This window comes from Exophiala viscosa, assembly GCF_022695815.1.
Source record: "Exophiala viscosa unplaced genomic scaffold EDD37scaffold_1, whole genome shotgun sequence".
NCBI lineage: Eukaryota > Fungi > Ascomycota > Eurotiomycetes > Chaetothyriales > Herpotrichiellaceae > Exophiala > Exophiala viscosa.
Genome location: NW_026944353.1, coordinates 2,257,354 through 2,285,258, shown reverse-complemented (window position 1 = coordinate 2,285,258; position 27,905 = coordinate 2,257,354). Strand labels below are relative to the sequence as shown.

The 27,905-nt window shown below is 52.0% G+C and overlaps 11 protein-coding genes across 11 annotated transcripts; 6 read left to right on the top strand and 5 right to left on the bottom strand.

The window, feature by feature from the left end:
* Positions 1-3,778: 3,778 nt before the first annotated feature.
* On the bottom strand, positions 3,779-4,915 carry EDD37DRAFT_41705 (ribonuclease III domain-containing protein). Its single transcript, XM_062812532.1, has 2 exons — positions 4,427-4,915; positions 3,779-4,365 (listed from the first exon to the last, which is right to left on the bottom strand). Exons 1-2 carry the CDS (start codon positions 4,656-4,658, stop codon positions 4,100-4,102), a joined length of 498 nt encoding a protein of 165 aa, XP_062675147.1. The 5' UTR covers positions 4,659-4,915; the 3' UTR covers positions 3,779-4,099.
* A 258-nt stretch (positions 4,916-5,173) lies between these two features.
* On the bottom strand, positions 5,174-6,621 carry EDD37DRAFT_558585 (amino acid transporter-like protein; the record flags this gene model as incomplete). The annotated part of the gene is made up of 2 exons (XM_062813757.1): positions 5,174-5,973; positions 6,021-6,621. The coding sequence occupies 2 exons, from the start codon at positions 6,619-6,621 to the stop codon at positions 5,174-5,176; spliced, it is 1,401 nt and encodes a 466-aa protein (XP_062675146.1).
* Positions 6,622-7,828: 1,207 nt separating this feature from the next.
* On the bottom strand, positions 7,829-9,589 carry EDD37DRAFT_557954 (cytochrome P450 oxidoreductase; the record flags this gene model as incomplete). The annotated part of the gene is made up of 2 exons (XM_062813735.1): positions 7,829-9,048; positions 9,100-9,589. The coding sequence occupies 2 exons, from the start codon at positions 9,587-9,589 to the stop codon at positions 7,829-7,831; spliced, it is 1,710 nt and encodes a 569-aa protein (XP_062675145.1).
* A 1,491-nt stretch (positions 9,590-11,080) lies between these two features.
* EDD37DRAFT_604152 (transcription factor IIIC subunit delta N-term-domain-containing protein) lies at positions 11,081-12,844 on the top strand (the record flags this gene model as incomplete). The annotated part of the gene is made up of 1 exon (XM_062814712.1): positions 11,081-12,844. One exon carries the CDS (start codon positions 11,081-11,083, stop codon positions 12,842-12,844), a length of 1,764 nt encoding a protein of 587 aa, XP_062675144.1.
* Positions 12,845-13,011: 167 nt separating this feature from the next.
* EDD37DRAFT_41713 (uncharacterized protein) lies at positions 13,012-15,614 on the top strand. Its single transcript, XM_062812533.1, has one exon. It carries the CDS (start codon positions 13,179-13,181, stop codon positions 15,480-15,482), a length of 2,304 nt encoding a protein of 767 aa, XP_062675143.1. The 5' UTR covers positions 13,012-13,178; the 3' UTR covers positions 15,483-15,614.
* Positions 15,615-15,627: 13 nt separating this feature from the next.
* Positions 15,628-17,703, bottom strand: EDD37DRAFT_616494 (CDF family cation efflux system protein). The gene has a single exon (XM_062815669.1). It carries the CDS (start codon positions 17,317-17,319, stop codon positions 15,787-15,789), a length of 1,533 nt encoding a protein of 510 aa, XP_062675142.1. The 5' UTR covers positions 17,320-17,703; the 3' UTR covers positions 15,628-15,786.
* Positions 17,704-17,708: 5 nt separating this feature from the next.
* EDD37DRAFT_41675 (beta-1,4-mannosyltransferase) lies at positions 17,709-19,699 on the top strand. The gene is made up of 3 exons (XM_062812527.1): positions 17,709-18,222; positions 18,277-18,470; positions 18,530-19,699. The coding sequence occupies exons 1-3, from the start codon at positions 18,021-18,023 to the stop codon at positions 19,475-19,477; spliced, it is 1,344 nt and encodes a 447-aa protein (XP_062675141.1). The 5' UTR covers positions 17,709-18,020; the 3' UTR covers positions 19,478-19,699.
* EDD37DRAFT_41676 (uncharacterized protein) lies at positions 19,700-20,986 on the top strand. Its single transcript, XM_062812528.1, has 2 exons — positions 19,700-20,164; positions 20,215-20,986. Exons 1-2 carry the CDS (start codon positions 19,921-19,923, stop codon positions 20,931-20,933), a joined length of 963 nt encoding a protein of 320 aa, XP_062675140.1. The 5' UTR covers positions 19,700-19,920; the 3' UTR covers positions 20,934-20,986.
* EDD37DRAFT_41647 (ubiquitin C-terminal hydrolase L3) lies at positions 20,856-21,973 on the bottom strand. Its single transcript, XM_062812522.1, has 2 exons — positions 21,813-21,973; positions 20,856-21,743 (listed from the first exon to the last, which is right to left on the bottom strand). The coding sequence occupies exons 1-2, from the start codon at positions 21,853-21,855 to the stop codon at positions 21,040-21,042; spliced, it is 747 nt and encodes a 248-aa protein (XP_062675139.1). The 5' UTR covers positions 21,856-21,973; the 3' UTR covers positions 20,856-21,039.
* Positions 21,974-22,048: 75 nt separating this feature from the next.
* Positions 22,049-26,460, top strand: EDD37DRAFT_572304 (glycylpeptide N-tetradecanoyltransferase). The gene is made up of 2 exons (XM_062814357.1): positions 22,049-22,306; positions 22,358-26,460. Exons 1-2 carry the CDS (start codon positions 22,226-22,228, stop codon positions 26,201-26,203), a joined length of 3,927 nt encoding a protein of 1,308 aa, XP_062675138.1. The 5' UTR covers positions 22,049-22,225; the 3' UTR covers positions 26,204-26,460.
* Positions 26,461-26,508: 48 nt separating this feature from the next.
* EDD37DRAFT_645009 (uncharacterized protein) lies at positions 26,509-27,879 on the top strand (the record flags this gene model as incomplete). Its single annotated transcript, XM_062817584.1, has 3 exons — positions 26,509-26,966; positions 27,023-27,259; positions 27,315-27,879. The coding sequence occupies 3 exons, from the start codon at positions 26,509-26,511 to the stop codon at positions 27,877-27,879; spliced, it is 1,260 nt and encodes a 419-aa protein (XP_062675137.1).
* Between the last annotated feature and the right edge of the window lie 26 nt (positions 27,880-27,905).

The window sequence follows — 27,905 nt, the reverse complement described above, 5'->3', positions numbered from 1 at the left end:
CCCAGCTCCAACCACGACGCAGCAATCGAGCGTGGCATCGAGCATTTCTGTGTCGAGCGTATCGCCGTCGTCGTCTACGGTGACCTCCATCTCCACATCTATGACGAGCAGCACCCTCTCCGCGCCGAAGCAGAGCTCGTCAATCATGTTGACGACAAGCAGCGCAACTGGTCCTGCTTCATCTACGATCCAGACCAGTCTGACATCGTCGCCAACGTCTTCAACACTCCCAATCAACAGCAGCCCAAGTTCTCAGCCATCTCAGCAATCTACATCGACGTCAGCGACTTCGTCGGATTCGGTCTTCACGTCGTACGAATCTGTGACCATGACAACGACGTCGACCGCCTTCCCGACAGAAGTCTCATCCTTCACCTACGCAGGCTGTCTCAGTCCCATCCCCGACACGAACTTTACTGACTCCTTCCTCCTCGCTCAAACGTCCGAGAACATGACGATTAGCAGCTGTGTGGACGAGTGCACGGGTCAGCAGTATGCCGGCATTTATGATACGTATGTACTATGTCCAAACCCAGGGCCCCTCTGACGGATCGCTAACTGAGTGCAGTCAATGCTTCTGCTCCGATTACATCGGTGCCCCGCCAGCCTCCGATGTTGTAGTCTATCCGAACGATGCGTGCGATACACCTTGTCCCGGTGATTCCACCCAGGACTGTGGTGGGCTTGCTGAGGTTTCTGGAGCTGCACCGGTCGTCAAGAGGCAGGCTTCTGCGTCTACTTCCGCGACTGGTGCTACAGGAAGCAGCAATGTGGTCCTTCTGATCACTGTGTATAACAACACGCAGCCTGAGGGGATCGAGCCCAATACGACATTGACTACGAGTTCAACCACGACGTCGATTCCGATATCGATGATGGGATCCAGCTCGACGGTGCTTGTGGGTTCGGTATTACCACCAGTCGTGTCGACATCTACTTCTTTATCTGGGTCGGCATCTCAAGAGCAATCACAATTCCTGGGTCCAGCCTTGACGTCGACCACACCACTATCATCCCAGATGCAGGCCACCCCATCGTCATCGGCGACACAACTATCGCCGACAACGATTTCAACGACATACACTACCATCTGCGCGGCAAATCCATATACCTGTCCCATGCCCACAGCAACCTGTCTTGCAACTACGATTACAGTAATGCATTGCGGATGTACGGACATGCCTGAGCCCACGGTGCCAATGACTACGACTACCACCGTTATTCCCTGTGCTGACGCCGGTTCTGCTGCTGGAGTGGGTGAGGCGACAACCACGACGATTTTGACTGTTCCTTGCACGGAGGCGATATCGTCGATGGAAAGTGAGGTCAGCTCTTGGTCTGCAACTGCGACTGCTCTTGCGCCTCCGGCCGAGACTGCAATTCCAGCGGTCCCAGCTAACGCGGACGTCGCTGCACCTGCACCTACCGCTCCCGCTGTCCCCGCCGCCGGAACTGGTGAATCCGAGACGGCCCCTGCAACAGCTCCCGCAGTTGACACCACCACCTCATCACATCCACATCAGCCATACAGTTTTCCCATCTCATTCAGTATGACGACGGCGTCTTCAGCGGCGGCTTCAGTATCAGGATCGGCATCAGAAGTCTCACCACACACGACGGTCACTTTGACGATGATTGTGGCGCCAGTGCTCAATGTTACTGCCTCAGGAAATGGGACTGTGCATCTCGCGGGCAGTAATGCGACGGCAGTCAAGTCGGTGGTTGGACCTGCATCAACGCCTGGGTCAGTACAGCAGGGGAATCATCGGTCTGGAGCGGCGCAGGTACGGATACATGTGGTGAGCGGGTTAAACAGTGCGTTGTGCTTGACCATCGTTATGATGGTGCTGGGATTGGCTGTGGATGGGTTCTGACCGTGTATCTTGGTCTGAGGCCGCTTTGGATGAATGTATGTTCTTTTGATAGCTACTGGAAATGTCACAAAATTCTATGTGAAGCACTCATGGTCATAGTCTGTCTGCAGCAACCCCTGCCTAGCCGCAAAAGGCGTGAGCCCGGCCCACCTATGAACTTCAACCAGCCCTTGACGAAGAGGCAATTGCGTGTCATTGGGTCTGCCTCGCCTGTGTTGGAAATCTCGAGGGATCTAAACCGTGACGGCACAGCCTTTTATATCGCCGTTGACATCAAGGCCAATTCGTGCTATATCTCAACCACGCTGTATGGTGAAACTTTGATGACTCGAAACTCGCTCTATCGCCGACCTTGTGTTAGGGTTGATCCCCTTGGTTGTGAACGTTGGTCTTCGGTTCCTGTCTTGCTCCTGCTCGGACATAGGTAATTGTCCAAATATTGCTCACAACCAAGCCCATTTGAATAGCTATTGAGCCGTGGTGGCGTCTCACAATATCCTCGTGTTAAGCTTTGAGGGTTCTACCTAAACTCGACCAAGATTAATGACGCGCTGCTCGCTGTTCGCCAACTCGAAAACAGAGACAGCAAGAAATGGGCTTGGAACATCAACGGCCTGCACGGCCGGTGTATGGCAAGCTGGCTGCTCGATACGGACTTTGGCAAGGATGATGGTGTTGGTGGGAGTTGGGTGAGGATCGTAGCAGACGAAGACCTTGTGTCAAACCGGACCTTGGGTAGACCGAAAGGGAAACCCTGTTGACAGCAAGGGCAGGCGACTCACAACGCCGGACAAAGAAAACGAGAATGAGGCCGTCATACCAGAATACCAAGGTCAAGGCGGAATCGACCAGAGCAACGCGGAAATAGCCGACCAGGCGTTTCACGACGATATTCAGCTTATAGGCACACAAGGGACACTAACGCCAGTGAGCAAGACGCTGAAACCTATTATATTGGGGTCGACTACACCGAGACTAGCGACGCCAAAACCAGTAACACCAGAGCCGGTGACACTAGAACCGGCCGCTAGCCCTTTGGCTGAGACCAAGACACCGGCTACGATATCCACAATGAGAAAACGAGTTTTCAACTCGTTGATGGGAGCCTTTGAGACACTAGGGAACTGAATAGGCGGAACTGTGAAAGAAGCTACGTACTAGAAATCGAAAAACAAGCGGTAGAAGAAAATATGTAGACTAAGAGTTATTAGATTACGCGCTAGAAACTAGCAAACCGGTACTAAAGGGGACATAAGAGCAAGAGACGTTACGGTGAACCTACGGGTTCCTACCTCTTTTGAAGGGGGCAGATATTGGGAGTATCAGGCAGGAACGACCTGCGGTCACGTGGACCTGGCTACATAGGTTTCCAGGTCATTAGGACCTTGTACAGAATACCATACATATTCAGATTCTCCCTTGCTCCCCATACCTTGTATGCCCTTGGCACCGACATCTGGATCCACCTTCACCTGGACTGCATCGTTTGGGCCTGTCGCTCTGGGCTCGTCGTTGACAATATGCATGCCCTTCTCTTCAAGCATGTCGAGATGATGTATGAGAATCTTTGCATGTCCTATCATTCTTCAACAATGCTTGAATATATCCTTGGTGGCCCGGTGGGCATCAACCATGATGACGCGCACATCTTTGTTGAGTCGGAACGGCGTTTGGACTCATATCATTTGTAGGATTAAATGGGACTGAATGGATGGGAGGGGAGGGGAGGGCGACGATACAATTAACGTAGGGCGTTGGAAAATAGCCAACGTTAAGGTTGTGAGGTTCTCATGGGAATCTTCCCTCATCCCCAATCCGGGTGGTATGGTCGGCGACAGGCTCCCGTCCTACTCTGCTGTGCAATGCTTGACGGAAAGCTTTTGGGAGGATGGGCTGGACCAGGACGACTGGGGGCAGTGTAGTATTGGAGTCTGGGAGAGCGACTTTCAGGCCTTAAGTGGGGTGGGAGGAATACTCTCAAACCAGCACGTTGTCTCATCCAGTCCTTGTGCCTGCGGCGGGATTTAGAAGCAACGACCAAGGGTATAGTGATGGACAGGGTGAAAGTTGTTGTCTCCAACAGCATTCAGCCATTCAGCGTATGATGACCGTGGCGAGCACCTCGATCGTAACGGCACTGACTCTCGGCTGGCACAGGCGCATAGCACAGGTACAAGCATTGGTTCCCAATTCTCGTTTCTGGTAGAAAGACAGTCTTCAGAATGCTAAACAGGTACCGCCGGACTCTTCGAGATCAGCAGGTCATGATCCAGTCGAAGTCGAAAGAACAGAGCCTCCATCGTCGCTGGATCATCACCACAGTCCAGGGAAACCGCGCCAATGATAGCTTCCATCAACGTCGCGAGCATTCTCTCACTGAGGAAATCAACAGTCTCAACCACCACCAAGCATTCGTTGAGACCATTGTATACCGCCGCGCACGCCAGATTTTCGTTTCCCGCCACTTCCCTCTGAACCATGCTCCACTGACCTATTTCATCGTCAGTCCGATTGAACATAGATGAAGCTGGGGATGACACCTAAGGCCCTACCTCTGGAATTGCCCGTAGTGTACCACTGTCGACAGAGATGATGTGCAAGCACGGCGTCCCCAAGGACTGCGAGCGAGTCGTTCTTCCTGACCGAGCGAAGTTCATTCATGTACATGACAGAGGTGTTGAAGGTATGTAGAGCTTCGATGCACGGAAATTTGTCTTTGAATTCGTAATTGATGATCTTCTCGCACAGCCGAATCTTCTCGTCAAGGCCCTCAGAGTCTGGCATGATGAGTGGTGATGCGAGTGTGAAGTAGAGCGTTTTCGAAGGGCGAAAGCGACGTCCAGAGATTTTTTGGAATGCTAGTAGAGGTAACAGGCAGTAGAGGAAGGCTGATTGTCTGGAGGTAAGTGCCAAAATGGTTGTTTGGAAGTCGCAATCAAAGTGGCAGCCAACCTTGTAAGATGTGAGAGGGCAAGAGCGACTGCGAAGTGAACCTCAAAGCAAGAGATGGCTAAAACGACATCATGGCGCGGGCGGTAATGCTTGTTGGGGGAGACGCTTGTTATAGAGCGGCAGAGACAGCTCGACCTCATGAATTTCTCGTGTTCTTTGTCGTTGATGCTGCCACTGTTCATCGTCCGAGACAGCCTTGTTGGCATTTGTGCGAAATATCAAAACCGACTGACCGGTTGAGAACAGGAGATCCAAGTCATTGCGAATCGTTGACCTGGCTAGGTTGCAGTTGGTTAATTTCCTGCAGCTATCTTCAAGTCAATCTCTCTGCTGACAGTCCGACCAGTTCATTCACTGCCTTGAAGACCGCCCGTCCTCTTCCCCTCGACGAAGACCACCGGAGCCGTGAAATGTCTTCTCCCATGTAGCAAATACGTTACTGCGCTGAGCAATATCACACCAGCCCACACAGCAGGTGCCCAATTTGCGGTGCTTGTGTCGACCGGCAAGCTCGAGGGGAAGCAGCTGAAGACAATGGCGAAGGCGGAGTATGCAAAAGCGAACAAGTTGATCGCAAGTCCATATCGACCCAGACTCCATCTTGCTGGTGGTAGCGGTTCACCCTTGATTCTCTTTAGACATACGCACCCAATGGACAACAAATATGTGCTGAGCAGGGCGAGCAAATTGAGCGAAATGATGATATTGAAGGCGGTTGTCGAGCCAATGTTGATGAGACACAGGACAGCCATCCAAAATGCAGTGGCATAGACGGCGTTGAAGGGGATGTTCCTTCTTCGCTCTATCTTGCTGAGCCATTTCGAGAATGGGAAGCCTCTGTCCCGAGAGAAGGCGAACACTTCACGACTTGTTGTTGCCAAAGCGGTGATGTTGCTGCTGAAGATCAAAATCAGGAGAAGTATGGTGAGTACAAAAGCAACAGCGTTGCTTCCGGAGTTCACAAAGAGCTGGAGGTAGGGTACTTCGGCATTGATTGCATCGTCCAGAGTACCGATGCAAAAGAGCATCGTGAGAAGGATAACAATGCCCATGGCCACGTTCAGCACGAAAGACCACCACATGACTCTTGGTACAGTCCAGCTTGCGTCTTCCACTTCCTCGCTGATGTGACACGCCGAATCGGAGCCTGTACGGTTCGTCAGCTAGGCGCGATAATGACTTAGAAAAACTTACCCAGATTGCAGTATAGCACGGCAACCTGCGAGACAAGGCAGGCTGTGCCCATGTTTCCCCAGCCTCCGTTGTCGACGAAACTTGTGAACACTTCTTTTGCGCTGTTCTTCGGACACATCACCCAGAGAGGGATGATGGTGACGACAAAAAACAGCATGTGACCGATCAAACTGGCAGTCTCGACGGACGGTAGAGACTTTGCTCCCCAAGTGTTGAAGAATATCGTTGTCACCAGAAAAGCGATACTCATCAAGGTATATTGCCAGTTCGGAAAGACAAAGTCGGCGTTGGTTATTTCGATCAGGCTTTGGATGAGCGTGCTACATATAAACAGTCCGCTGGCGGCACCAGCAAGCCATCCGAGCGTGCTCATCCATCCAGCGGAATAGCTCAGGAATTTTTGACAAGAAGGCGGCGCAAATTCACTGACCCAGTGGTATTGGCCGCCGCTTGTAGGCGCCATGGACTCCATCTCGGCCAAGCTCAAGACAATAGTGCTGTAGCAAGTCACGGTTCCGATGAAGGTCCAGAATAGGCCAGCGAAGCCTCCATTGACAAGACCTTCGGCTAGCGACACAAGGACGAACTCCCATGTGGCCATGTAGATGCTGATGAATCCAAGTGTTGAGATGAAGGAGAAGTTTCGCTTGAACTAGTTGAATCTGGTAAGAAGGATAATGTTGGCACAGAGAGGAAACTAACCTCTTGTTTCTTACCCAGTCTAAGCATATCTCGCACATCCGTTGTCGTGTCACCGTAGATGCCTTCGAAGTTCGAAGCCATCTGGATCGGCGCCTGCTTGGTGGAAGGCTTCGTTTTGAGCAGTGAGTATGGGCCCATCTGTGTTCTTCTGCATGTAGGACTTCTCGATATCGGCGGGAGAAGCCATGGCGATAGCTTAGCTGCGCCAGAGAGAGAGTGTGGCACTCGACGCGAATATGCGAAGGATGAGTTTGTCAAAATGCTATACTGCAGGCCGAGCCATACCAATAGCAGGATTTATAGAAGCGATATCGAGAAACAAGACGTTCAATGGGATGTTGTAGTAACTGAGGTGCGCGGAAGAACAGATAAGAGCGACACAAGAAAATGGAAAGTACTGCGCGAGAGGGATGCTACTTGCCACATGAGGAAGCTCCCAAATGCAAGGCTAGTCGTTGTCCATGTCGGCACTTGAGTCTCGATGCCTTGTTGGTCCATCGAGTAGCGATCACGGAGACATGGATGCACAGCACCGTCGATGCAAGTCGCAGCATGTTCGCGAGCTGGGTACTCTGGGAGGCTTGATAGACTGGCGGTCTAGCCAAGCTAGGAGAACTCGATTGGGCTCTCGAGGCCAACCCTCGTCAGTGACTGGGCCCCTGGAGATCGGATAGTCCCTAGCTTTCGATTCGTGGCGGCGATGTGGGTGAAAAGAGATGAAAGATCTTGCGCCTCGAAGAAACCTGCTTATCAAAAGGTCTTATAACCAATGAGGCTCCAGGATAATTAGTCCTGCAGATCTGATTTCGGTGACCATTGAGTAATTCTCCGTTCGATAAGGAGGCTGGGCTACAAGGGGAGATTCAATCGCATCTCATGGTCACGACACAGTAGATGAGTACAGGTACTGTAGAGTATCACAAACTTGACATTGGGAATATATAAATCTGTACAAGTAGCCAAGCAAATGACATTAGATTCCATTCTCAGCTTCGTCGCATGAACGCAGAGCGTGGTCAACCAACAACGCCATGCATTTTAATTGGTGCAAAAATGCATATCCAACTCCCATCCAAGATATAAATATAGTAGTTCATCGAATCTTCTTACATGGCGGCGTCGGCGATCTTGCCGGCAGCCTCGTCAGCCACACTCTCCTCATACCACGCCTTGATGCGAGCGGCCTTCTCAGGACTTCGGACCTTGACATCCATCTCGAACGGAAGAGGACCTCCGATCAAGTTGGCCGTGAAAGCCATGGAATCTGGCCACTTGGGCTGTCCATTGGCGTCCATTGGTGGCAACAGCTCGAAACAGCCAACGATGCTGCCACAGGAAACAAGCAACTCAGCCTCGGTGACTTCGATACCTGGGCACATGCGGCGGCCCATACCGAAACCATGGTGACCCATGAGTCTTGGGTGTTCGGTGAGAGGCTCCTTGTAGGTTGGGAAGTCCTTCTCGAGCCACCGTTCAGGTCTGAAGGCCTCGGCGTCTGGGTAGAGCTCGGGGTTGCGTGCAAGAGCAAGATCGATCGCGTGAATAACTGCGCCCTTTGGTAGGAAGTAGCCGTTCCATTCATCATCTTCCTCAAGAAGACGAGGAACACCAAGGGGCACTGGTGGTCGCCATCTGAGGCACTCCTTGATTGCAGCACGGAGAACTGGCAAGGTGGGAGCGTCCGCAACCTCAACAACGCGGTCGCCAATGACTGCGTCGTACTCGTCGCGAACCTTTTGTTGCCATTCAGGATGGAGAACCATGGCGAGGAAGAAGCAGTAGAGAGGACCACCAATGGTAAAGATGGCAACCGTCACCAACATACCAACAGCATAGGCGGCTTCGTGATCATCGAATCCAAAAGTTCGGGCGCCACCTTCAGCTTCTTTGCGCTCAAAGTAAGTTCTGGCGTAGCTGATGGGAGCTTTACCCTGGTCCATATCGACTCGCACCTGCTTCATGAGACCCTTCCACAGCTTCTCCTCCTTCTCACGTCGCTCGCGCACTTTGCGGATGGAAGGGTTGATCCATTCCGGAAGGCCACCAAGGAAAGGCAGAAGGTTGGTAATCGGGCCGGAAGGAGAAATTTGAGGGATGAATTCTCCCGCATTCTTGCAGTGCGCCGCAGCAGATGCTGCACTACCGTAACCGAGACGAGCACTGATGCGGCCGCAGAAACGGTCCGTCAAGGCGTAGTGGTCCTTTGGATCGAGCAAAAGCTTGTACATAAATCGCTTGGCCTCGTGGCTAACATAGCCATAGTACTTGGAGTTGAAACCGGCAGTCAGAACAGTGTGGGCGAATTTGCGCTGATTGCGCCAATGTTCTGAGAAAATCAGCTTTTGGTCAATGACGTAGCATATAGTCAGGAACTTACCATCATGAGCGAGCAGAGGAAGATATTGACCCTGGGAGTCGCTGCCTGGAACCGCAGGCACCATAGGGCGAGAGGAGTAAATCCTGGCCTTTTTGCACAAGAGGTCGTAGGCAATATTTGCATCACCAATCCAAATGTGCATCTCGCCGCAGATGGTCGACTTGTAGATACCATTGTATTTATCAGAGAACTTTTTCATAGCATACCAGGGCGCGTTCGGGTCGACATCGTGGATACGTCCAATATAGGGGATGGTGCTCGTAGGACCTGGAAGGAGCTTTAGGCCTGGAGGGGGTCGATCCTTCAGAGCATATTTGATGAGCTGAATGGAAGCAACAAGAACGAAGATTGCCGTTCCGATGAACCATTTGTAGGTTCCAATGGCATCGTAAGCATTCTGGGTGGTGAAAAGAGCGTCCGAGGTCTCGTTGTTGTTGATATAACTGGAAATCTGGGTCATGATGACCGACGGCGAGATGGACGCCGCCATGGTGAGAAGCTGCCCTGCAAGTACGAAGACTTGCGAAAGAGCAGGTAATCTCTAATGAACGCAAGGGGTGTGTATATGAAAGAACAAAAACAAAGGGAAAAGCAGTGTGGTGGAGGGAAGTAGCAATATGAAGGGGCTAGGGGCTTTGACGTGCCCCAAGCGCAGGACGCGGTCTTTCTGGTCAGCTCCGACTTTAGAGAATGGACACGATCTGATAGGTGCACACAGAGGCGCAGTTGGAATCGAATGGGCTCCCGCTTGGGGGAGAACAGAAGGTTTGTCCGCTGGCTAAAGTCGTTGTCTGGCAAACTCCTTGGATTTCCAGCCCCGGGCTATCGATGATTAACACTGACGAGTTGATACATTAGTGGTATGTTAGACACGCATTAGCCTCAATCGATTGGGTCGCCTCGTTGCCGGATCTCATGGCTTGATGGCTTGGGCTCCCGCCATGTGTGCCCAAAATTGGAACATCAGGGGTACAGCCACTTGCTCTCCGCACTGTTCCCCTGATACAGCCACGGCAACCACTTGACTAAAAATGGCATGTCCGTAGCGTAGGATCTGTCCCGGGTTGGTTTGGCGCCGTACCGTTGAAGCTACTTTCGCGCAAAAGTAGGTGCTTGGGCTGTCATCGGATGGTAATATTTCAGGTCTGCCTCCGAGGCTAATGGATCCTTCAATCAGAACATGGTGGAGATAGTGAAACATCCAATTCTCGTCACCATCACTAGGCTCCTGCAAAATGGGTAAAGACTGCAGAAAGACCTGTGTTTCTTTCAAGTGGCAGCGAGATATATAGAAAACCGAATGCATCTTCCTCACATGATATCGCAAGTGCAGAGGCGTTCCTTACCTCTCATCTTGTGTTGTATAGAGGGTTAGAGGCGTCATGTACTCAATGTTCAGAAGACACGAAATGGGTGAGTTTTTCGCAGGGACATTTAATGACATCCACAATCGATGATGAGGTCATCCACTCTTCATCCCACCACTTGTTCCGGAGAATCGCAAAATGGCAATGGACATTTGAAATTTAAGAGAAGCCGTTCACTGGCATATGCGTGAATCAGAAACATTGATCTCTTGTATGAATTGAAATGAGCAAAGATATAAAGATATACCCCGACATTGAATTGGTCGGCGACAGGCATCCGTGCTAAAGATGAGGCTTTGCTTTTCCGCACGTGACAAGGCTGTCTTGGCAAATTTCCCAAGTTTGCACGTCCCATGTCGAAGGATGCCCCACAATCTAAATCCTCCGTCCGAGGTGACAAACAATCGTACTCTGATGAATACGACCAGACATCAGGTCCTGCTCTTCAATTAAAGTCAGGCTATACAGAGGACCATTCTGATGGTAGACCAGCGCGGAGAATGCGCTCAAGCATCTAGGACGCCACCAATGAACTACCCTTCAGCCAACCGATCTGTCCCATTTGTTCAACCTTGACAAAGACTTTTATTGTCGCTTGCTGCGCTGCTCGGTCCATGGCTTCTCAGGGACCATTACGGCCTGTCGAGCTACCTTACTGGCCGACCTGTAGGGAAGCGCTGAGCTGGTCCGAGCATGATTTGGCTGTTGCTGCAGGTGAGGTCGTGCATATCCTAACGCCTCGTGACGTGTTGAGCCCGCAAGAAGATCCCGGCCAAAAGCAGTGGCACAAATTCACGCTTCGGGTGAACCAGTTTGAGCAGGCAGAGTGGCCATATCAGGAGCTTGCCAATATCAAGCACGTCTCATTCGGGGAGGAAATCTCCGATTCCACTATTGTCTCTCTTGCGTGGTCTCCACCGGGAGTAGGTCTACATCGCAGGAGTGTGCTTGCCGTACTAACGTCGAATCTCGTCCTATCAATCTGGGAGACTGATGGAAGGCTGGGCATGTGGAAGCGGACTTGCATAGTCAACCAGCACCTTCCGGCACATGTCAACCGACAAGATTCTTCTCAAGCCAGACGACAGAAGCGTATACGGGCTTTCTGCTGGCTACCATCAGTCGCATCTGCTGCATCGCCCTTGTGGTCCCCGACTTTTCTAGTGGTGGCAGATGACACTGGCACCATATTTATCTTTCGCGTCTGGAAGAATAAGAATGGAGTCTATGGTCATTGGTCATTTGAAATGGTCGCTCAGCATGCCATCGGCACCGTGGACACCCAAAGTCCTCTAGCTATGGTGAGACTCAGTCTACGATCAATCATCCCGCATTCTTCTCCTGTGTCGAAGCTCGAGATAGTTGGTACTGGAGCTAATGGAGAAATCCTTTCAAAGGAGTTGCTTCTGCAAGTGAGCAGATATCGCGACACTTTGCCTCAAACGTTTGCAGTAAACATCGAAGAACCAACCCAAGGGAAAGCCGCGGATCCACGAGGTAATACTTTCAAGGTCTCCATCACAGAGTTTACATCAGGCGGACGCTGTCCCAACAGTCGTCGCCCTTCTGAGAGTATCTTCGAAGTGGCTATACAGAAGCCCCGATCAGATTTTGACGACAAGTTCAGCCTTGGTGGAAGAATCCGCCTCCGTTACTATGGCACTTCATACTCTCCTGACAAGTCCCAGGCTGCTGCTTGCATCTCGCTGCATCCTGCGGACATGATCGAATATGGTATACCCTCAACTCAACATACGAAGGTGGTGTTTGCTCAAATCAAAGAGCACGTCAGGGATGGAAGGCTCAACAAGGATGCGTCTGCTGTCCACGAAGAAATTCTGCAGTATATGGCAAGCACTCCTGCAGACTGGATCAAGAAACCCCTGGATTGGAAGATCGCCAAATCTGCCACCGCCCACATCTTCGGAAGCTACCAGCACTCAAAAGCACTTAGCAGCTGGGCATACTCGACGTTGAAGCTGGTTTCAGCTTTGTCAGAGTCAGAAGATCGCATCAAGGAAGGAAATACATTGCCAGCCTCCAATAAAGACAAAGAGAGCCTTACCGCATCCGGACGTGGGAATGCTGTCGCACCGGAGAACCAGGAGACTTGTGAGATTTGTGAGATCTGTGACGCAGTAATCCCATTTTCAGTACCTCCAATATCAGCGAGATGTGACAGAGGACACCAATTCAGTCGTTGCAACCTCTCCTTCATCGCTATCCAAGAACCAGGACTATCCAAGTACTGCGCCAAATGCGGTAGGCAATTCCTTGATGCTGCGAAGTTGTCGCTGCCTGATGGTCCAAGCTTGAGTCAAGCGTTATTCGACAAGTTCGATGTTTGCCCATACTGCCAAGGCAAGTACCGTGGTTGAGACTGGAATGCGGCTCGAGGTGGACCTTGTATCACCTGTTTCACCACCACATTAAGGTACTGCGAACATGCTACAATCATCTGCTCTGGGACGGCTTATATGCGTCGTATCCGGCGTCTCTTTGTCTCTGTCCAAAATGGTCAACCTATCCAGGCCGCCCGACTCGAGAGTCCAGCAGACGTACTGCTGGACGCAGCATTGCCGCAAACGGAAATGTTCTTTCACCACCAACTGTGTCGCCGCAAGCGAACACCACCATGGCGATACCTAAAATAATCCTCCATAAAGTCACCATCTTTGTGATCTCGCATCTGTCTTTTCGACATGCGCATCCATGGTGTTTAACCCCACAAGTCCGATTCGTATCTTCGGCCGTGAGAGTGCTAATCAGTCTCTACCTGCCACGACTTGCAGCGAAGTCGCTGCTGCTGAAGTCCCTACGACCATGTCGCCTGCACAGATCCCACGCGCTCCATCGCCCTTACGCATAGGGTCCGGGTGGAGGGACGGTACGACACGGATTATGCGCCCATCGCAGTCATCGCGGGACGGACAACAACACACTGCACCGGAGATCAGTCGCTGGTCAAAGACCACTACCGACACAGAAGTCTCAGAGGCACCTAAGGAGGCACTCACCAAGAAGATGAACGTCCTTAAGAAGAGGATCAGGCAGAACAGACAGTCGAAGGACACTACAAAATCGAGTCCTGTAGATCCAGCCTATGATCCTGTCGGCAAAAAGTTCCTCCCTACCGCCGTTCCTGGTTCCAGGGGTCCTCAGACGTTTTACGACTCTAGCTCCGATGATTCTAGCGAAGCGGAACCAATTATCCACCGCGCAAGCAGCGTTCGGGTCGCCAGACCACAGATCGTTGAACATAGCAATGGCTCCGGCGGTTCTGTTCCAAAACTATATTCTCCTCCATCTAGCTCGACGAACCAAGATGCAGCAGAAGAAGCGGAGCAACCAAATGCTGAAGCAGAAGCTGCAGTTACTGGTGGACCGAACGATGCATTGAAAGCCCTTCAAGGCCAAGATGGGGACAACGTGCCAGTGACTGCACTTCCACAAATCCCAGCAGAACAAGATGCCACCCTGAAGCAGACCATCCTCGAATGGCCCGACACGCCCAGCAAACTCGAGGCACTCGACACACTCCCAACACCGATGGGCGGCTTCGGATCACTGCGTATGCCCCGAACAGCCACAGGTACAACATCATCAAGCGGCACATATGTGGCCACGCCCTCCGTCAAGATTGACGGTCTGCGCTCGAACCCGCCTACCGAAGGCGACAAAAAACTATCTCGAGCAATCTCCGCGCCAGTCCGCAACTCGGCAGGCCGTCGAGTCATGATCCGTCCCTCCGATCTAGTCATCAACCGCAACTCCAACAACCACAAGCTCTTCCGCGAAAGCATCGTGAGCACCCCATACCCCGCCCGAAAGAACAGCATCGGCGACAACAATGTCCCTGCACCTGCACAGGTAAACAAACTATCGTCGCCCAAGAACAAGAGCCTCCGTCGTGCACGCCCGCTGCACAAAGATGAGAACGTCGGAACCGAGACGAAGTCCGGTGAGAAGAGCAGCAAAGGGACAGGAGCGCCCGAAATTCCTCTGTCGACCAAGCCCACCATCACTCCAGCACTTACCAGCGCAAGATTTAAGTCCGATCGCTTCCCATCTCCCGTCGCTCCCGAAGTCCTAGTCCTCGACCTCCGCCTTGCCCGCCACCCCTCAGCCCGCGTCCAGATCGAAATCGAAGTCGACGACAAAACGACCTTTGACGATGAACAGCTCTTCACCCTAATTCGCGCCAGCTACAACAAACAACTTCTGGGCGTGGTGCGACGAGTGTTTAGCGCGAGGTCGCTCTCGCACGCTAGTCTGTCCACCAAGGATGCCGATCTCACTCTTGCGCCCTCGTACTTACACGGCAGTACTTCCGCTGCAGGAGAGATCGATGGCACCGATTTTATCAAGCACCTCCTGCACCCCCGCTGCGGCCGCCGACGGAAGATGTGGTTGCTGTGGCTGCGCAATATGCAGTACCATGAGTCTTCTCTGGCTATGTCGGGACGGTCACGTCGTATGGCGATGTCAATGGCCAGTGGAAATGCTACCGGTAGCCCGGATTCGCCCTCGCTGTCGCCGGTGTTTTCGTTTGTGCAGACTGCACAATCGTCGCATAGCCGGAGTGGGAGCGAGTCGTCGCCTGTGAGCGCAAGTGCCGGCCCACCAACCACCGGCAGCAGCATTCGGATTCCGCGCATGCCGTTCCAGCCGTTCCGGAGCACGAGGTCTCGTGGCTCATGGGGGACTGGTGCCAGCGGGCCACCGGCCGTGTATTTACACTACAGATTCTCTATGTGGAAGATCGTGGGTATGTTGTTGCTCACTTTCTTCCTGGCCATCTTCACGGCGACCATGTGGATTTTGTTCGGGGTTCCTGGGCGCAATGCGGGTCAGGGCAACGGCAAGACAGTCATCGGAGGAGAGCCGTATACGCTGAGTTGGAAGAGGGATGCTCAGAGCCGGGTTGGGGTCGGTTTGGTTATGGGAATTGTGGTGCTGGGTTTGGGACTGGTCAGTGAGGCGGTTTGGGTGTGGGCGAGTTGGGTTCTGGTTTGATCTGGGTTTCCGTCTGACTGGGCTGATGGGAGATCCTCCATGCTGTGCATTGGAAGGGCTTCCAGATTAACATGGTCATCCACTGGGATGAGGTATCTGCTCGACTAAATGTGCAGTAGACACAACGTAATAAGAAACATTGCCAAGTGGTTCAATGTCCATTGTTCATTGCATCCTCTACATGAACCATTAGATACATATGATATCGTTAATCCTTATCAGGTCGTTCATGATCAAAGCTGATCAAAGCAGAAGTCCATTCACGCTTTACCAGCTTGTGTTTACCCTTCGCGTATTCTGACAATTACGACTTTTGCCCACCACCACACCAACATCTGTTTTCACCTTCTCGTTCCATCTGGATGACCACGTCCATTTTCCTCGTACGCAAGTAGGCATCTACTCTTTCCCTAATATCCTCAAGATCTGCAGTCTGTGAGGCGATAACATGTATTACACCATGCACTGTTGGATCTTCATCACTGTGTCCAGAACTGGCGTTACTGTCTTTGTGGGAATGGCCATGATGGTCATGCCCATGGTCGTGTCCATGGCCGTGGTCATGAGTATCCTTCTTGATATCCTCGAGCCAGAATTTTGGGACCGTATAGCCCACCACACCTCGTATCTCGGCCACACCACTAAGGATGCCACGAAGGTTGTACTCAATATCCGAATTCAGCGAGAGAAGAAGAGTTTTCGTGGTCGTCATGACCAAAGGAAGTGTCGAGGCGAAAATGAGGATAGCAATGATGCATGAGGCCAGCGGATCCCATCCGCTCCATCCAGTCCATCGGACGAGGAGTGTCGATGCAACGACGGCCACAGATCCGAGTGCGTCAGCCATGATATGCAGGTATATGCCTTGCATGTTTTCGCTGCCATGATGATGTCCACTTGCAGCTTTTTTGCCTTTCACTGGTGATGCAGAGGCGGTCAATGGCAGGTCAGATCCTGCATGACTGTGCGTGCGCTTCAAATCGTGGTCGTGGTCGTGGTGATCATGACTGTGGCCATGATCATGGCCATGACCATGCGCTCCATGGAAGGCCATTATACCAACCATGTTTACAAAGAGACCGACGGTGCTCACCACCAGAAGCTCCACGGTGCGGCTAACATCAGCCCCAGTGAACAGTCGCTCCACTGCTTCCCAAATGATTTCGATGCTGATGAGCATGAGGAAAATGCCATTTCCTAATCCTGCAAGCGTATCGACCTTCCCGTATCCGTATGGAAACTTGAGACTCGGGGGCCATTTGCTCATGACTGCAGCGCAAACGCCCACTAGTAATGCGACGCAGTCGAAGAACATATGTATGCTGTCGCTAATGAGTCCCAGAGAGCCGGTGAGAACGCCATAGGTCGATTGAACCACCATGAAGCACAGGTTCAGTATCATGAAGTAGAATATTCGTCTTGACTCGTCGTCGGCAAGAATGCCATGCAGCAATGAATAGTTCTCGGTGGAGTGTAATAACAATTGTGTAGGCTTTGACAAATGTCGATGAATTCGTGGCCGCGACGTGCTCGGAGATGAGTAGGCTGTTTTTTCAGTGTCCCTCCTCTTAGGAATAAAGTGACCATTTGAGAGGTCATGACTAGGGGCTCGGCTTGTATGGCTATGCTGATGCAGGTCCGTGTCGACTGGAGGTAGACGAGTCATGTCGCTCTGCTGGACGACCGACTCGGAGGGGATTCGCGCCAGAGGGAAAGGTGCGGTAAGCCGGCTGTTCCCTCGCTGTCTCTGGTGGGAGCGTGAATGTGAATGGGAATGAGCGGGCGCATGATTGCATTTGTCGGTCGCGGCGACTGGCAATGTGAATGTCGCGCTCATGGTCCCTTTTGCAGGACGAGCGGGTAGGAGCGGCTCGCTGTTCGACTCAACATCCGGCCGCAGCGCCGACAATACGTGACGATATCTTGGCTAACGTTGTGTGCGGTGGTGGGAGCTGAACAACAAAGGGCGCCGGCGCCGCAGGAGAATTGACACAAGGAAGGGATCAGGCTGAACAGCGTGGTCTGTGCTCGTGTAAAGAGGTTTGATACAGCGGGCCAGTGACTGTCAATCAAGTATTGTGCAGGCGTAGGCGGGGGAGACGGTGAGTGAATATGGATATCTGGGGTTCGATATTTAGCTCGTCATGTCAATATTAGCGACATGGTCTCTTTTAGCGAAACCCCCTGGGTTCAAATAAGAAGGGAGACTGAGAGAGTGGTAGCATTCCGACCGCAGGGCACGGAGTCACTCGTATGGAGACGTTTGCATACATTTTTCGGCGGGAATTGATTCGCAGACGGGAATGAAGCCCCTTTTTTCACTCCGATGACACCAAACTCCATTCATCGCCCATAGACGTCACCCGGCATACGCGTATTCAGGGTTTCCCTTCCCTTCCAGATCCCTTCCAAGGTTGTGGACAGCTTTACGTGGTACAATTGATACGCGTCTTTATAGGTGGTCTTCATCGAGACTAACCTAGCTTTACATTCCACCAAGAGCCTCCCAATTGACTCAGGCATGCTCGGCAGTCCACCATGTGGTTGACATTGCTGGTGATCCTTTCCACCTTGGTCACTGTGGTGTTGATGCTTCTGCCATCCCAGCGAGATCCTGCTGATCAGAAATGTTCGGCTCAAGTGGTAGTACTCGGGGACTTGGGCCGGAGTCCGCGAATGCAGTATCATGCCTTGAGCATTGCTGATCATGGCGGACGCGTCCAGCTCGTTGGTTACAGAGGTACCAGATCGGTGGAATGGGGCATTCATGTGCAAGGATCTAACACTATTGCAGACACCGAACCTCTGCCTGACTTGGTGGCGCATCCCAATGTTACAATTGTACCACTTCCGCCGGCTCCACGACTTCTTCAGACGAGCAACAAGCTTCTTTTCCTTGTCTTTGGTCCTCTGAAGGTCCTTCTGCAGACATGGTATCTTTGGCGCACTCTGAGTTATTCTGTTGCTCCTAAATGGATGCTTGTTCAGGTATACACGCTTCGCCTCCGCCACTCTTCTGCGTGCTGATATGTGATGTTTCCCTGCAGAACCCCCCTTCCATACCGACTCTGCTGGTCGTCTCACTTGTGTGCTTCTTCCGTGGCACCAGATTGATTGTGGACTGGCATAACTTTGGCTACTCGATTCTGGCGCTCAAATTAGGGCCCAATCATCCTATGGTCAAGGTCTCGAAATTGTACGAGACGATATTTGCCAAAGCCGCAACTGCGAACTTTACCGTTACCAATGCCATGGCGACAGTCCTGAAATCCGATTTTGGGATCAACGCGCCAGTTCTTACTCTGCACGACCGTCCGGCAGACCTGTATCAGCCCTTGGCCAATTCAGAACGGATTGCTTTCCTCCAGCGATATCCACTACTGGCAGAGCATTTCAACTCCATTGTCGATGGCAAGGTGAGACTGGTTGTTTCATCCACGTCCTGGACAGCCGATGAGGATTTTGGTATCTTTCTGGACGCCTTATGCAGCTACTCTGCCAGTGCTACATCGTCCCACCCTCAGCTACCCGAGCTGGCTGTCGTCATCACGGGAAAAGGGCCGCAAAAGCAGCACTACCTCGACAAAATCAAAGAACTGCGCAGTGGAGATTCTTTGGAGATGGTCAACATCTATACAGACTGGCTTAGCTTTGAGGACTATGCTCTTCTACTTGGCTCGGCCGACCTGGGTGTTTCCCTGCATACCAGCAGCAGTGGAGTTGACCTCCCCATGAAAGTCGTCGACATGTTTGGGGCCGGCCTTCCTGTTGCAGGCTGGAGCGATTTTGCAGCATGGCCCGAGTTGGTCACGGAGAATGTTAATGGACGTGGATTCAGCAGTGCAGAGGGACTGGCTGATATTCTGCGCGAACTCTTTGATCCGGATTCAGATCAGCTTTCCCACCTCAAGAAGGGGGCAAGGCTGGAAAGCAAACGCCGATGGGGTGGCGAATGGGATTCCATCGCCGGCAAGCTGTTTGGCCTCGTCTCTTGATTACTGTCGACCGCCAACAACGAAAGGCCATCTAGACACCGACCCAAGGCCAAGGACGGCTCGGAGATGGCCACTTTTTCCATGCCGGAGGGCCGAGTGCTTCCAGAAGTCGCCCATCTGACGTTGCTCCATTCTTGAGATCTCGAGCATCATGGACTACATGTAGTGGTCCAAGCCAAATATTCCGGGCGGGTATTTATTGGCCGCCTACCAAGAGTCCAAGACTTTCATGGCGATTTAGTAATTGCCTGCTTCCGGGGTCGCGGAGTTGACCGGCCGAAGCCCCCAATCTCGGAAGAGACCGCTGGAATAAAGGTTGTCGGCTACCCCTGGTATTCTCCTGTCCCTTCGAAAACACCTGGAGTGGCTTAAGCGAATATACTTTCAAAGATCGGCTCGTTACCATCAGAGTTGCCCAAATTAGGTACCTGCAGCTCTACAAGATGGGAGAATTCATATCGCAAGCTCGAAAACTCGCATGGAGTTCCGATAAATCTTCGGATCCTGCCGAGCCACCTTCCGTGAAGAGAATATCACGCTCTGCTCCGTTATCAGACTTTATTGAGGCCTTGGAGAAGGACGGTTGTGTCATTATCAAAGATTTCACCGACGTGGCAACACTGAAGCAGTCGATGGACGAGGTGAAACCATGGCTTGAAAAGCAGGATACAGGCGCGAAAGTCGGTGGTAGGTTTTCCCATACAAGACGTCTATCGCGACTACTGACATCTGCCCAGCATTGCAAGGCAAAACGAGAACAGTGACGAAACTTATTGGGAGGAGTGAAACGGTGCGAGAGAAGTTCTTCGCCGATCCGCTCTATCAAGACCTCTGCGAACATTTTCTAGGCCTGGAAACGACACACTGGTATGGGCCGGATCCTTTGACGACCAAAAGCGATCCACTATTGTCGATTTCTATCACGTTTGATATTCCTCCCGGCACCCCAGCTCAAGGACTACACCGTGACGACAAGAACCATCATGCTCGTCATTCAAAAGCTAAATCCTATGAGAAGGGTCGTGACCTTCTGCTCGGCCTGTTCGTTCCAGCATGCAATACAATGAAAGCCAATGGCGCAACAAGGATTGTGCCAGGTAGCCATTTGTGGGGCGATGAGATGCCGGATTTTGGCCCTGATGGTAATGAAGGAGTGACCGACGCAGAAATGCAAATGGGCGAAGCATTCATCATGCTCGGCTCTCTCTACCATGGTGGAGGTGCATACGATAAGGCCCTTGGAACTGGAGAGGATGCGGCCACAGAGCGAAGGACAGTACATGCTATGTTCTCCTGCACCGGGGTGCATCGACAGGAAGAGATCTCTTTCCTCTCTTATCCCATTGAGGATGTCAAAACTTATTCGAAGATTGTGCAGGAGCGGCTGGGGTGGAAACAAAGTGAACCCAATTTGGGTTGGGTTGATCTCAAGAGCCCAGAATTCATGCTCGCTTAAACGACCCAAACCCTCCTCGACAGATCGCTCCTGTCGTGGCTAATGCCATGCCGAGGACGTATTGATGAGGTCACTGAGATCTATTACCAGACGTCGGCGGTCAACGCTACGACTCCACGGCAGGCCCAAGGACTGTGCAACTGAATCTCAACACACCGGTTCCGGCCGCTTCTTCTCGTTGGATGAATGGCAGCGGTCCCATGCTCAGTGCCTTTTCACTTAGGACATCTTTGTCGTCTTCAAGCTCGCCGAGATCGACTGGGCCTTTCCTCCTACCTTCCAGCTCATGCAAATGGCCGTCCTTGCCTTTGACGAAGGCGATGAAAGCATGGCCGGGATCCTCTCCCAGAGGTGGGGCCGTAGTGTCACCGAGTTCAGCGGCTGCAGAGTGTGCTTTCTCCAACATGTCCGAGTCATGGAGATATTGTGCTCTTGCTACAGGCTGAAGAGGCCTGGTCTTCTCTATCAACCCCTCAAGGTCACTGCTGGGATGGATGTGATCGGCCGCAGAGCCGTTCGTGACGCAGTGCAGCAAACCAATCAGACCGCAGGCATGATGAATGATTTGCCGATAGAACATGACTGGCTCATCTGATCCAGCTCCGTCATAATCTGGTTCGGCTTCGTTGATCTGGGCGTAATATGCCTCGGAATGCTTGGTGCATGGATACACAAAAAGAAGCGCATTGGCAGGTCTGGGAAGAAGAGCGAGCAGATCAGGATCGGTCAAGCTGTATACATCGTGAAAAGCAAGGGTTGAAGATAAGCCTAGTTGATGGGCCAAGCTGGTCATGACTTCTGGATTGTTTTCTGGGGGTTACCAGGTCAGTCAGTACATTCTCCATAAAATCAGTATATGCCTCCAGGAAGCAGCCGTACCTAAGGGAATGAACGTCTTGTGGTCGTCGCTTGTGGGAGCCATGGCGCTTTCGTCAGTCGCCGCCAGCGTTTCTGGAGGAATGAGAAGAAGGAAACCGGTTGGCGCTGTAGATGAATGTATAGATACCTAGGTACTCGTCCCTAAGGCAGCCTTGCGTGACGTACTTTGTGAACCCTTGCCAAATAAATCCGTGGAGAAGTAAGTTAAGACCCGCGTCGTCTCTGCGCGCTCACATGTGACTTCAACACCACATCGACGTGCTCCTGCCAACGCTCAAAATCTGTGTGTTACGACTACGTCGACAACACTCACATCACAACTCTAAATCGAGAACTGTGAAGCATCAGCACCTTCACCGGGAGGAGCTCTTTCGAGGCACAACGATGCACGGCTGACCCACGACATCCCTCTTATGCGAGCCATCCTACCTGGCCGACCCCAATCGAAGCGCCAGGCTCTGAGTACTGCGCATTGGGATGGCCTCCGCCTCGTTGTATGACATATCATGCGATTCACTTGGACAGTATAGCTAAACGCAGCATAGGCGTATATATCCGGCAACGCGGCCGTCCTTCTCAGCGGCCCGCAAACTATCATCCAAACAATCTACGTGGACACGGTCGATACCCTCACAGCGATAACAATCGAAGAGACGACCGGCCGAATAGCACTTTGCGATGCTGACCATGTCTATATCTACAGACCGGTGGGCAGGGAAGAAGGCGTCCTCAGATGGTCGCAAATTCACGAGCTGGAAAGTACACACGGACTCGAGGTGACTTCGCTGTCTTGGGGCTCGTTGGGGGAGCTGTTACTCGGCGGCTCGAAACTGGTGCTCTGGCATGTTCCAGAGCATAGCACGCCGTCAATAACCTGGGAAGAAGACTTGGCCTACCCGACAGCATTTGCATATCTCTCCCCAGATAGCAGCTACATCGCTTCCGTGGGACGCCATGACAGGCTCGCCAAGATCTGGCGAAGACTCTCCTTCGAGGCCGGGACCACCAGCTTCGATGTCTCATATTTGCCGCATCCCGCCGTGGTCACGAACGTGCATTGGCGAAAGCCATGGCACCTCGAACAAAACCTCGATAGCCTACTTTACACCTTTTGCGCAGACAACCAAGTCCGAGCTTATACTACCTTTGATCCCCATGCATTATCGGTCATGCAGCTGGCTGGAACGATCGACATGAATGCTTCGATCCAGCCCCGAAGGCTCAGTGTCAACTCCATGAGCACGAGACGGTTTGCCTTTGTCATCGACAGCCGCGACTTCGCCATTGTTACAGAGCAAGCTGTCCGCGCATCGAACCCTACAGGTCGTGATCACGCACTCGAACACCTGATCGAGATAGCAAATCGAAGTCCGGAGCTATGCATCGTTCTTGATGGGTTGGGTCATATGTCAGTATGGGGCCTGGAAAATGCTGGCTACAAAAACAAAATTCCTTCTGTCTTCCACATCTGTCACGTAGATGGAATGGCTATCCACGTCCCTCAGCTGAGCGACCCGCTGGACGACTACATACAGTTTTGCATATTCGGTGGTGGGACCACTCCCTCATCTTTGTCAATACTCCTACACTCGTTTGCCGGTGACATTGACTGGTATGACAGCCAGATTACGCACCTGTTTGATACAGCTATGAGGCAGGACCGGACACGTTTAATTTCATCTCTGGCCGGCCATGGTGCTCCTGTTCAGCGCATTGTCCGCAATGTCATTGGTACTATTGTTCTATCCGCAACTGATGAGGGTCATGCCAGTCTATGGCAACATGGGGGCGATGGTACTACCGCTCCTCTGCTACGGCGCAGCTCTTTTGCCGTGGGTGCTGACGTCAAGGATGCAATCGTCTTGTCGCGGGGCCGATACGCTGCCATTTTGACCTCTTCTACCCTTGAGCTATGGGACGTACGGGAAGCCAAAGCAAACAGGCTAGGTATGCTCAAGCTGGATGATCAGCGTAAGCCGGAACGCATCACTCAGAGTCGTGTTGCAAGCGATCGCGCATTAACAAGCCGTGTAATTGTTGGGACTTATCCGGATGGTTCGATCGATGCCTGGGAGTTCCTCTTGCCTGCAAAAGATGGCCCGTCGAAAATGGGCAACGGCTATCATGAGATCATACGCTCTCTGGGCAATGTGAAATTACATGTCCAGTATCGCTACAACGCCAAATTGTCGATATGTGACAACATGAGCACGAATGACCGCCCGAGTGATTCACGCGAGATCAATGCATTAGGGTTCGCTGCGGCATTAGTCAAAGACGGCTTTGTCGAAATGGTCAAGTCTCAGGAAGAACCGGACTCAAACAAACCACATCTGTTTTCTGGCGCTCTGTTTGAGACCAACGTCCGGAAGCCCAGAGTCATCAGTGCCAGTGGATACGGCAAAGTTGTCGTGGTCAACGAGGACAGCACCAGCCTCAGTATCTGGGATGCGCAAACAGGGGCTTACGAGTTCGAACATGAAATGGACGGAACCGACACGATCAGAACTTTTGCTTGGGCTGTTTCGCCGTCAGGGCAAGCTTTGATGGCTTTGTGCTTTGACTACCACATCGTCGTCCTGGCTCAGTCAAGGTATTCATACTCGAAGTGCGATAATGCATGGATTGATATACGCCATATCCGCATACGAGATTTCACGACCCACTCGATCGGCGACTTGTGCTGGCTCAGAAGTGGTGATCTCGTTGTGGGCTCAGGGACTCAGTTCTTTATCTTCGAGGGATATGCCAAAAGCCATCACAACCAGGATTCGCAAGCTATTAAAGACCTTCATAGGCTCACCTCAAGCGACTCCACCTTTGCTGTGATATCGGTACTCAATTCCTTGCTCCCGGTATTCCATCCTACCGTTTTGTCATTGATTACATCTCTGGGAGGACTCGAACACGTCAAGCCTATCATATTGCGGCTGCACCGTGACTTGAAATTCTTCAGCGAAGGCGACCAACTGCCGAGCTTCTTGAGCCTCCGTCTGGAGAATGTCATGGAGGACACGTCGATGGACTTGATGAATGGCAACTCTTACCACGGCAGAAATGGTGCGAATGGCGATGTTGATCAACAAAACGTTTCTGACATTGTCGAAAACCTGGTTGAGAATCTGAAAAAGCACGAACTATGGCAGCTCAACCCAGAGGAGCAGAGTGGCTTGATCAGACAGATCCAGGTGTACTCAGACCTGGAGAAACAACAGCGATCAGTTGATCCCAATGGCCAACGCTACTTGCATGCGTTGTATGCCTCTGGTGATGACGGAGTAGCGTGGAGCGCTATTGTTTTTGCATCGTTGAGCTCATCTCAGGAAGTCTTGGTGGATCTCGTCACGAGGTTCCACGGAGGCAAACTTACGTGGGAGGCGGCGCGGAAATCAGGACTTTTCTGCTGGCTATCTGATGCAGAAGCCCTGCGCTTGCAGATGGAAAACGTGGCCCGCGCAGAATTCACCAAGCACGAAGATCGTAACCCGATAGACAGCTCATTGTACTACTTCGCCTTGAGAAAGAAGAATGTCCTCCAAGGGCTATGGCGGATGGCAATAGGAGTGCGCGAGAAGGAAAACACTATCAAACTTCTGGCCAACAATTTCAACAACCCAAGGTGGAAGGCGTCAGCACTCAAAAACGCGTATGCTCTTCTCAGCAGGCGTCGATTTCATTATGCCGCTGCGTTCTTCCTGTTAGGGGACAGCCTCTGGGATGCCGTCAACGTGTGTATTCATCAGCTCAAAGATCTCCGTCTTGCCATTGCGATCGCACGTGTATATGAAGCCGATCATGAACCATCCACCATCACCCGACTCGTCGAACAGGTCGTCCTGCCACAAGCGGTGGAGAGTGAACAAGGCAGGTGGATAGCGACATGGGCATATTCGATTTTGGGACAATCTCACAAAGCTGTTCAAGTCCTTGTTCAGCCTGTCCATGTCGTCGTCGGCAGTTCCCTCGACAAGGTTGATGGAAGGGTGGTCGGCTCACTCCACTACGTGGCTAATGATCCTCTCCTGGTCGTGCTCTACCTTCAAGTACGCAACCAAGCCATCAAGCAGAACACGTGGCACGATATCATTAGTGCCAAGGACGAATGGTCGTTCATCATGCGGTGTGTGCGCCAATATTTGCGCATGGGATGCGATGTTCTTGCCCTAGCCTTGGTGCGAGACTGGGAGTTTGTGCCGGAGAAGAAAGAACCGACACGAGCCGTCCGAGAACCTGTTTCACCAAAATTGGCTCGGCGGACAACCTTCTTCGACCTCGAAAAGCAAGAAGAAGACGAGAGGAAACCAAAAGTCGAAGCGGAGAAGAAGAAGCCTCCGCCTACACAGTTCGTGGAGCCAAGCGCGGACAGTCTGTTGGACAGCTTTGGATTCTAGATACTGGCTGTTGGACACAGTAAGCCATCCGCCTGTGGTAGTTATTAGTAGTGTATTATTGATCGGAGTGATGCTTCATCTTGCTGCATATAGCTTCGCAAGTATCAATGCTTGCACTGATGGCTGATAGGCTTGACGGGGCGTCCCGCTCATGAAGTTATAGGCGGGGGCGGCACTAATCCAGTTATACATAGTATGTCATTACCCCGGATTGACGCGTCTACTTAGTGCTTCTTTCTCCAATTCGCGCTTTCCACCTTTTTGACAACGGAGGCATATGTTCAGCGGCAAGTCATCCTGAAACAATGCCTCCTTTTCAATCTTTCGATTATGAGAAGGATGAGGGCTGGGCTTCCCTGTCGAGTGCCTCCTCCGACCTCTCCGAAGATGAGCTGGACAATCAGGAGGAGACTACCACCCATACAGAACCAGAGTCTAGATGGACGACCGTTACCACAGTCAAATTCGAATCGCTCTCACCTTCACCCTCTCCTTGTCCCGGCTCGAGTTCCAACCTCCTGTATGATATCCCTGCTACTAGGCCCGAGGAATGGTCGGACGCAACTACTGAGGACGAGGAAGAGAACAAGCTGTTACAAGAGTTCATGCGTGCACCAACTTCGGTCGACCATGACTACAATCCACATGTCCATGCCAACTCGGGCCAACGCCGCTCAAGTCGCCAGCACAGCGCTGTAAGCGGAGATGTGGGCGATTCGCATGCTACACTGGCCTATCCGACAACTCGCACAGAGGAGTCTAGGTATGCCCTATCTGTCATTTTTTAGATGTCCAAAGACATGCCAACTTCTTTGTCAGCTCCAATCCAGACTATCAGACACAGGACGCTCTTAGAAAACGGAAATTCGTAGATTACGCCAGAATTCCCCGGAATCCTTACACTAAGGATGGCAAGAGGCGCATTCTGGCTGGGGACGCGGCAGCTGTTTGGAGGCTCTTTCGGAGGTTAGAGGCCTCGAAGGAGTGGGGAAAATTGAGTCAGGCGGAACGAGAAGCACTCCGAGCAAGTGAGAAAGAGAAGTTGATGCACGAACGGTATGTCGCAATGGTCCTGAATATTTCGATCCCATGGGTTGACTCAATGCCTCAGGTTTGAGAACCGCCAGTCCTGGGAATATTGGACGAGCGACTTAGCACCACCTCCAAGGCAACCCAAAAAACGCGTGAAGGTCGAGCCTGCTGAACACTCACGACCTGTTCAGACCAAAAAACGCATGCCGGCCGACCCTACTGAACACTCGCGACTTGTCCAATCAGGCCGGAATAAAGAGCCTGCGCAACGTGCTGATTCTGCTGAACGAGCTATTTTGGCAACCCTAACTTCGCCTACGATAGACGACGACGACGAGTCCCAGCTTTCCGGTTCAGACTCAGAGGAAGAGGATAATACGAAGGGTGCAGATGCTTCCCCACGGAAGAAGACATACGGCCCTCCTCCCTACAAGAACCGAAAACGACAAAATATCTCACGCAGGGAGCTACGAAATTATATCTTTCTTGCCGCATGCGTAAAGCATGCACAGAACAGACTCGAGCCGGACTGGACTGCCCTTTCAGAAGATCTGGGTATCTCACCACATACTGCGGACAACAAATTACGGAGGTTGAAGAAACGGCTTGTCGCAGAAGGTGCGGAGTTTGGACATCGCTGGTGAAATGCTATTGTATGTTCGATGGGTTT